The sequence below is a fragment of the Netta rufina genome (genome assembly GCF_964035555.1).
Source record: "Netta rufina genome assembly, chromosome: 18".
NCBI lineage: Eukaryota > Metazoa > Chordata > Aves > Anseriformes > Anatidae > Netta > Netta rufina.
Genome location: NC_140142.1, coordinates 1,702,098 through 1,711,342, shown reverse-complemented (window position 1 = coordinate 1,711,342; position 9,245 = coordinate 1,702,098). Strand labels below are relative to the sequence as shown.

The window sequence follows — 9,245 nt, the reverse complement described above, 5'->3', positions numbered from 1 at the left end:
TTCCACCTTACCTCTGGCTATTGGGCATAACTGACTCTTGCATTGAATACAGAGGAGTCCCCTTCTCCCGGGGATACCCTCAGGCATCAGGAAGAACTCAGGAAAGATACCTACCAAATGTCTTCCTGGAAATGGACAATTTTCTGGCAATTCTAAATGAGAAATGGGATGAGTTTTTCTCTGATGAATCTGTTGTACATTGTTACTATTCTTTCTCTTCTTTGTTCAGGATCACATCCCCAAAAAAGCAGATGTCCAACAGAAGCACCATCTCCGAGTTCCTCCTGCTGGCATTCGCAGACACGCGCGAGCTGCAGCTCCTGCACTTCGCGCTCTTCCTGGGCATCTACCTGGCTGCCCTCCTGGGCAACGGCCTCATCCTCAGCGCCGTAGCCTGCCACCACTGCCTCTACACCCCCATGTACTTCTTCCTCCTCAACCTCGCCCTCCTCGACCTGGGATCCATCTCTACCACTATTCCTAAAGCCATGGCCAATGCCCTCTGGGACACCAGGGCCATCTCCTATCAAGGATGTGCTGTACAAGTCTTCTTTTTCGTCTTCTTCTTTGGTTCAGAGTTTTCCCTTCTCACGGTCATGGCCTATGACCGCTACGTTGCCATCTGCAAGCCCCTGCACTACGGGAGCCTCCTGAGCAGCAGAGCTTGTGCCCAGATGGCAGCAGCTGCCTGGGGCAGTGGCTTTCTCAATGCTGTCCTGCACACGGCCAACACATTTTCCCTGCCCCTCTGTCACAGCAGTGTTGTGGATCAGTTCTTCTGTGAAATCCCCCGGATCCTCAAGCTCTCCTGCTCAGATGCCTACCTCAGGGAAGTCTGGGCACTTGTGTTTAGCGTTTCTTTAGTCCTTGGTTGCTTTATTTTCATTGTGCTGTCCTATGTGCAGATCTTCATTGTGGTGCTGAGGATGCCCTCTGAGCAGGGCAAGCACAAAGCCTTTTCCACGTGCCTCCCTCACCTGGCCGTGGTATCCCTTTTTGTCAGCACTGTCATGTTTGCCTACCTGAAGCCCTCCTCCATTTCCCCTGCATTCTTAGACATGGTGGTGTCATTTCTGTACTCGGTGGTGCCTCCAACAGTGAATCCCCTCATCTATAGCATGAGGAACCAGGAGCTCAAGGATGGCTTGAAGAGACTGATTACTGGAGATGTTTCACAATCAAAAACATAGCCCATTTTTTTCTGCATATGACCCACAATACATTGCAGGCTCAAGGTTTGTTCTGTTATCTTGTTGTCATTTTTCTTACTCTGGAGAGCATCACCACCAGCTCAGAGATATACAGTGCATCGAAGGAGGTTCACCAATGGCTGGCCAGTCCACTGCTCATTGCTCATCTCATAAAGGCTCCCTGGGAAGTAGGATGTCCAGGAGAAGAGCAGGGCCCCCTGCAGGTTCATGGGAGATGTATAAAGGGAAACCCATTGCTGCTGGTGCCAGCAGGCACATCATACACTCACAGAGAGATGAACACGAGCGAGCACAAATGCCATCAGCCATTCCTACAAGTCTCATGAAGGCCAGTGGGGCAGACAGTGTCATGAGGTTAAGTAACATGCCCTGGGAAGGCACCTGAATCCTGCTCTGAGATGTGCTTCCTTGAAGCAAGGTCCCTGTGACCATTCCTCATGCCGTGGGGCATCTCAGAGGAGGGCAGAGCAGGGCAAAGCACTGCAGGGCTGAGGTGCCTCCCAGCCTCTGGCAGTGGCTGCAGGAACCAGAGGGACACTGCAGGCACTGCAGTGCACTGTGTGTGGTGTGCAAGGCAGAGACTCGTGTCTCTCAACAGTCCTGTGTGTATGAGGAGCGTGGGAGGCCAGCTCAGATGTGGACACCTCACAGAACACTGCCGTTGCCCTGTGTGACTCCAGAACCAACGCCCAGTGTCTCTGTGAGATTTCTGTAACCTCCCTCTCACAGGCTCATTACAGATACCCCTCTCTGCTATGTCACACTACCCTGCCTTTCTGGACCAGGCCATCAAGCGTTTGGATCAGAGAGATTTCTGGGGACTTGGAAAAAGCAGACAGCAAACTTGTCTTCAGGAAGGACAAGAAAAAGGACTGGGAGATTTGCAGTTGTCACCTCTGCCCATGGGAACATGATGGGGAAAGTCCTGCCACAGGTGAAGCAGTAGGGGAGGGGAGAGAAGGGAATGTGGTGAATCTGGATTTGGCAAGGCCTTTGCCATAGTCTCCTGGAGTCTCCCTTTAGCCACATTGCTGATATTCACACTGAAGAAGGGGATGAAGTTGGGGGGGGGAGAAGTTGGCTGGACATTAGTGATACCAAGTCTTCCTGCCAGCTAGTTAGCAGCAGCACCCTTCAGTCATGGGCACTTGGGCCAACACTGTTGACCCTTTTTTATCTCCCTTTATGTTGGCATGGAGCACTTTTCCCAGCCTTGATCTTTCCAACATGAGTTGAAACAAAGGATCACTGAGTATTCTGAAACTCAATACCATGTTGTTGTTGTTGTTATTATTATTATTATTATTATTACTTTCCCTCTGAAGCACAATCACAGAATCATACAATGGTTGAGTTCGAAAGCACCTTGACGATCATCTAGTTCCAGCCCCCCTGCCATAGGCAGGGACACCACCCCCTAGATCAGGTTGCTCAGGGCCTCATCTAACGTGGCCTTGAACACCCCCAGGGATGGAATATCCACAGCCTCAGCCACAGCATTCCACTCCCTGGAAGGCAAGTCATCAAGCCCCATAGACTTGTACTTCTTGAGCTTCTTCAGGTGGCCTCAAATCTTCTCTTCACTTACAACAGGTGGGAATTTGCACCCCCAGCCACCAACTATGGGTTCAGGGAATGAAAGACTTGGGAAGCCTGACTGGCAGGGAAGACTGAGGCAAAGACGTTGTTGAGTCCCTCAGGCTTCTCCATGTCTGTCATTACCAGTTCACCCTTCTCATCCATCAGATGGGGTACAATCTCCTTGGCCTTTCTTTTCTGAGCAAAGTACTTATAGGATCTCTTCCTGTTATGCTTTTCATCCCCAGATAAGCTGAGTTCCATCCACGCCTTGGCTTTCCTTATCCCATCCCTGCACATCCAAAACTGAAACATGTGAGAGGGCCTGGGAAAAGTAACCCTGGATCCACAGAAGCCATTTGGGAAACAAAACTTGTAGGTAGGAAGTGTGATTTTGTGGAGGTGCAGAGCTGATGGGCACATTGTGCAGGATGCGCCTAAAGACCTTTGTGTCCTTTTCCCTCCTGACTACAATGCCACTTCCTTCTCAGGAATGGAGGAGCCAACAGAGGTGAGACAGATACACTGAGATGGTAAATGTCATCAGAAAGCTGATCCCAGTAAGATATGGGGAGTTCAGGAGCAGCAGTGAGATTATGGGGTGGTAAGAGGAGCATGGCCAGCAGAAATTAATGATTTCATAGAGGTAAGAGCATTCATGCAATGCCAGTAGTGCAGTAAGACTGACTTAAAACAGTCACATATGGCCCTTAACTTACTTGAAACAGTAATTTTATTCCCCAACCTAAATACTAATATAATACTCTGAAATGAAGCAGTTTTCTCTCTTGATTACCCTAATCCCTTCTGTCAACACTAACATTAAAATGCTCTATTTAACCCTAGACTTCTTGGCAGACCTAAAACATCCCTAAACCACAAAGCTTGTCTGTACCTTAACCACAGACCTGTCACCACAAGCAGAACACCAAACACTCCCACTAAAACTTTGCTTAATCTCTAACCCAGAAAGTGAAAAAGAGGTACCGAAGAGACGAGAGTGAGCTCAGCTCTGTCTCAGGATCTCATGGCCCAGCAGGAGGAATGTGACTGTGGCAGTGACTGTGAGGTAACTTCTGTCTCTGCACATGATAGGGCAGCAGCAGGAATGTGTCACAGAAAGGGACTGTGAGGTCACTTGTGTCTGGAGGTGGCAGGTCACCCTTGACTTCTCCCTGGGATCTGCACTTTTGGGCTGACATCTGGCAGTGGCCCTGCTAGGCCAGCAGAAGGCACCTGCTTGGCATGCTGACTGGGGGATCCCCTCTGCCTCCAGACCCAGGACGACCCAGGCAGAAAGAAGGCCCCAAGATGGTTTGTCCTGTCCCTTCTGCTTGAGTCCATGAGTGGGCAGCAGCAGGAGGCACAAGGCTTGTCTGTGTGTAGCCAAGAAGCTGCAAGGCCAGCAGCAGGCCCCTGGCTTGGAAGCTGCTGCTGAGTATCTATGATGTGACCTTAGCTTCACTTTTCAAGGAACAGCTGGTGAGGGTTGATGAGACGGTGAAATGATGGAAATGCTGGGATGAGAGCAAGGTTGTGAACAGAGATGGGTGTCTGCAGACTTCCAGGAAATAGGACAAAGTCTGAGACAGCATATTAAAACGTGCAGAGGAAAAGGCAGAGAGTGCTGGCAAGAATGGAAGGCACCAACAGCCCTGTCACTTTGGCTAGAGCTTATAAGAAGATGACATATAGTCATTGCAATGTAGCCTCTTTGCTTCCTTGCAACCCTGTGCAGAGGAAGGGTGGTGTCATACCAGTGTTCTTCTCATGGCATCACACTGCCCACCACATTCCTCAGACCTCCAGGAAAAGTCCTGAGCCAGACAGGGGGATGCAGGATCTCCCCTCACAGTTCCAGGGGTCAGGCCTTGGCTCTTCTGCTTCACCAAATCCAAGAAAGACCTTTCTCAGCACAGTGCTTTGCCTGTCTATAATCATGGCCTCCAATTGTCTGCCCTAAGCAGTCCCTGGGGAGGCCTTGTTAGTAACAGCCCTCAGTGGGGCCCATTCATACTCCAAGTCACTTCAGCTTTTCCTTTTGAGTTTGTTTTTTTCGCACAGTTGCATCATTCTCCTCTCAGTACTCCTCTCAAAACATGCAATGGAACTCATTAAAACACAGAAACTCCTAAGGAGCCATGTCTCTCCCACCATTTTCTTGAAGTATTCAAGACTTGTTCAGCTAATTGGAGAGCTTTCATGTTGTAGTTAAGGGGGAAGATTTCAAAGAGCATCTAATAAAAATCTTTCTTCATTTTAAAGGCTGAATTTTGTTGTGTTTCAGTTTAGAGCATCATTCTGCTATAGGTATTGGTCTAGGTTTTGACCTTTGAAGCCCTGTTTAGGTGGGAAGACCAGGGTCTTTCCTATTTCAAAACAAACAACAGGAAATCATGCTGCAATTTAAAAAAAAAAAAAAACACAGTTCAAGTTCCTAATTTTATTGCCTCCAGTGATGTTTACCTTCCCAAAAGGATGACTGTACATGATGTATTTTTCAGTGAGTAATAGGAAATTTCAGATAATTGTGTTAATATTAATCCATACCATACTAATTCAATGATAATCGATGAGGGTCTTACTAAGGAAACCATTAGAAAGACTGCTGAGAGATGGGCGACCTTGAACTCACTGAAACTCCAAGCAGCAACTGGATTGGTGAGAGTGGTCTGAATGATTAAGAAAAAGGGGAGGGCAAACCAGGAGAATGATGGGAAGTGCATAGGTCCAGACAGGAAGCTGGGTCCAGACATTCAGCTCTCTGACCGTAAGCAACCAGGGAAAACCTCCAGTGACCCCGTTGTGTTTCAGGCACTTTCTTGGACTGGCAGATGTCAGAAAAGACCTGCAGGAGGCAGGAACCCTTTGGGAAAATCAGGTGGAGCCAGGTGGAGTTCCCAGGGCACCTCCACTGCCAGCAGTGGTCTTTGTCCCTGTAACTGCAGCCCAGTCCAGCACAGCAACACCCCTTCAAAGACAAACCTCTTCTTCAGTGGGGTCCTGGGATTGACCTAGATCTGAAATGGCCACTGGAAACCTGAGATACTCTCCCTTACTTAAACTAGACACTTGAACATCTGTTGATGACCTTCCTGGGTCACCTTTAGCAAACTCAGGCTGAAAAACTCAAGTATAGCATGCTTCAAATGGCTGAGGCAGAACACATCAGCTTGCCCCACTTTGCAAATGGCCCTCCAACTAAGGTTTGAAAGCTAAACATGTGAAATGACCCATCAGGTCAATGTGCAGAGTAAGGGAAAGTCACACATATTGTGCTGGAGCAGCAGAAGGCAAAAAGCATTGCATTGTGCCTCAGAATAATTAAGGAGACCTAATCCAGTTCATCCATGAAGAAAAGCAGAGAGAAGGATGTTGAGTTTGGCCTAACATGAAGAAGGATGTGCATCACTGCTGAAGGAACTGGCATTTTTGCTATCACCAATGTGAATTACACAAGCACCACCGCACCTAATGGTAACCTGTCCGCGCTGGCTTAGTATTCCCACAAAGCAGGGGAAAGGGAGCTGACAGCCAAGGGACACATTTAGGTGTGGAAGGTGGGGCCCAGCAGAGACAAGGAGTCAAGGCAGTGAGCTGGAGGAGGCCAGCAGAAGCAGCTCAAGGGGTGGTGCTGCTGGTGTGGACACGTTTGTGGCAGCAGCCGGAGTGGGCAGCAGCTGTGCGCAGGCGAGGGGAGGCCAGGAAGCGCATGCCAAGAGCGCTCCTGCCAGCAGAGCCAAAGCCAGGGGCACAGCCTGGCCGCGGGGCACAGCCTGGCCCTGGGCTATCATGACGGCCCTGTGGGTCCTGGCATGCTGTGGGGAGGGGACGAATGCCCTGGGCCCTCTTCCGGCTCTGCCCAGAGCAGCAAGGGCCCAGAGTGGCCTCCTCTACCCTTCCCCTGCAGCTCTGGGCTCCCTTCGTGCAGCCCTGGCTCTGCAGCACCAAGCCCTGCTGGGAGCCCTCCCCTGCACGCTGCCACCACTCCCTGACGCTGCTGTTGCCCTCTGCCGGGCACTGCCCAGCCCAGCCCAGCCCCTGCCCACCTCTTCCCACCTCCCTGCCCTCTCCCCAGTCCAGCAGCACAGGCTGTGCTGGCCCCAGGGCAGTGCCCACCGCAGGCTGCTGCAGGGCTCTGGGCACGGCCCCCACAGCCCCAGCCCCTCGCAAGGCACCGCAGCTGCTGGCACAAAGGCGGCTCTGGGCCTCCCCAGCAGCCCCCACACTGGGGCCAGCTCAGGAAATGGAGGTCCGTGAAGCTTCAGGAGCCCTGCTTTCTTGCCTGGGAGATCCCCAGCACACAGTGCCTGTGCCCCGCAGGGCCAGCCCCGCTCCCCAGGCCAGCACAAGAGGCCTGGCCCAGCCACAGAGCAGCTCCACATTCCTCTCCAGGTTGCCATTTGCCATCAGACTCAGCAACTTCAGGATACTCCCTGGGCAGTCAAGGCCAATTATTGATTGCTGACCATGGCTATCCAAGAAGGGAGTTCCCAGTCCAGCACTACACTGAAATTCTGATCCACGGTGAAGCCCAGAGAAGTACGGGGCCCGTTCATGCAGCAGTTCCTTGGGTATATTCCTAGCACCAGCTTTGGAAGAGCTGTGCAAAGAAAGACTGTCAGCAATATACATGGAATCTCAAGACTTAGTCAAATGCAAGAGTACAAGAGAAGAACGCAGAAGTCAAAAGAGAACAACAGTGACAAGGCCATGTCCTGCTGCTGGCCATGGCCATGGCTCCAGGGAAGCAGCAGCCCCAGCCCGAAGGCAGCAGAGAGGCAGAGCCCAGCGGGCAGTGAGGGGCAGCCCCGAGGGCCACTGGGGCTGCTCCTGCATGTGTCAGCTGGGTTCTTGGCCCTGAGCCCCTCCTGCGTGCTGGGGCTGCTCCCCCAGCTCCAGTTGACACGGGACCTCTGACCAGTGCCATTCTGAATGTATTTCAGATGCCTTCCTTATTGTCTTTATTCACAGAGGAAACCTAGCTCTACAGGTACATGAGATGACTGTGTTAAAGTAAATAAATTAACATACTTCAGGTTAAAAATTCCATTATTCAAATAAAAATTATTTTGAAAAAATTGTTAAAGCATAATAATAAAAATTGTCCTGTCAGTTTCCCAAATAACTTATCAGTCCAATTAATGTTTTTATTTACCATTATGTATTATGACAGTAGTAATAATGACCACAACACTGATGCTTAAGAAGCATGTATAAAAACAGTTTTAATCAAAGCATTCTTGAGCTCCTGGTTCCTAATGCTATAGATGAGAGGATTCACTGCTGGTGGCACCACTGAGTACAGAACTGCCACCACCAGGTCCAGGGAACGAGAGGAGATAGAAGGGGGCTTCAGGTAGGCAACTGTAGCTGTGCTAACAAACAGGGAGACCACAGCAAGGTGAGGGAGGCACGTGGAAAAAGCTTTGTGTCGTCCCTGCTCAGAGGGCATCCTCAGCACTGCCCTGAAGATCTGCACATAGGACACCACAATGAAAACAAAACAACAAAGGACTAAAGAAACACTAAACACAAGTGCCCCAACTTCCCTGAGGTAGGCATGTGAGCAGGAGAGCTTGAGGATCTGGGGGATTTCACAGAAGAACTGGTCCACAACATTGCCTCGACAGAGGGGCAGGGAAAATGTAGTGGCCGTGTGCAAGACAGCACTGAAAAGGCCACTGCCCCAGGCAGCTGCTGCCATCTGGGCACAAGCTCTGGTGCCCAGGAGGCTCCCGTAGTGCAGGGGCTTGCAGATGGCAACGTAGCGGTCATAGGCCATGATGGTGAGAAGGGAATACTCTGCTACAAACAAGAAAGCAACGAAAAAGAGTTGGGCAGCACATGCTTCATAGGAGATGGCCCTGTTGTCCCAGAGGGCATTGGCCATGGCTTTGGGCAGAGTGGTGGAGATGCAGCCCAGGTCAAGGAGGGCGAGGTTGAGGAGGAAGAAGTACATGGGGGTGTGCAGGCGGTGGTCGCAGGCTACGGCGCTGAGGATGAGGCCGTTGCCCAGGAGGGCAGCCAGGTAGATGCCCAGGAAGAGCGCGAAGTGCAGGAGCTGCAGCTCACGCGTGTCTGCGAATGCCAGCAGGAGGAACTCGCTCACAGAGCTGATGTTGGGCATTCTCTGACATTGAACACAGTTGTCTGTTGAAGAGAGAAGACAGAACAAAGTTAGAGGAGGCTTCTCTGAGGAAAACCTATTGCAAGTTTTGGAGCACCCCCCAGCCTGAGCCTCTCTTTGCCGGAGAATCTTTCCACACCTCCCTTACTTGAGCTTGCAGAGGAGTCCTTCCTGCTGTTCATCAGGGGGAAGCAGCGATATGGGGAAAACTCTAGTTCAGGACATTGGAATTCGCAGTGCTGTTTCAAACAATGCATCTCAAGGCAGAACAGGGATTCAGATGCCACTGTTGAACACTGCTATTCTCACCTGCCTTGTGTCAGCCC

At 50.8% G+C, this 9,245-nt stretch overlaps 2 protein-coding genes across 2 annotated transcripts; one reads left to right on the top strand and one right to left on the bottom strand.

Annotated features, from left to right (window-relative positions):
* Nucleotides 1-251: 251 nt before the first annotated feature.
* Nucleotides 252-1,190, top strand: LOC311216105 (olfactory receptor 14C36-like; the record flags this gene model as incomplete). Its single annotated transcript, XM_084297651.1, has 1 exon — nt 252-1,190. The coding sequence occupies one exon, from the start codon at nt 252-254 to the stop codon at nt 1,188-1,190; it is 939 nt and encodes a 312-aa protein (XP_084153777.1).
* Nucleotides 1,191-7,992: 6,802 nt separating this feature from the next.
* On the bottom strand, nt 7,993-8,919 carry LOC311216104 (olfactory receptor 14J1-like; the record flags this gene model as incomplete). Its single annotated transcript, XM_084297650.1, has 1 exon — nt 7,993-8,919. The coding sequence occupies one exon, from the start codon at nt 8,917-8,919 to the stop codon at nt 7,993-7,995; it is 927 nt and encodes a 308-aa protein (XP_084153776.1).
* Nucleotides 8,920-9,245: the final 326 nt, after the last annotated feature.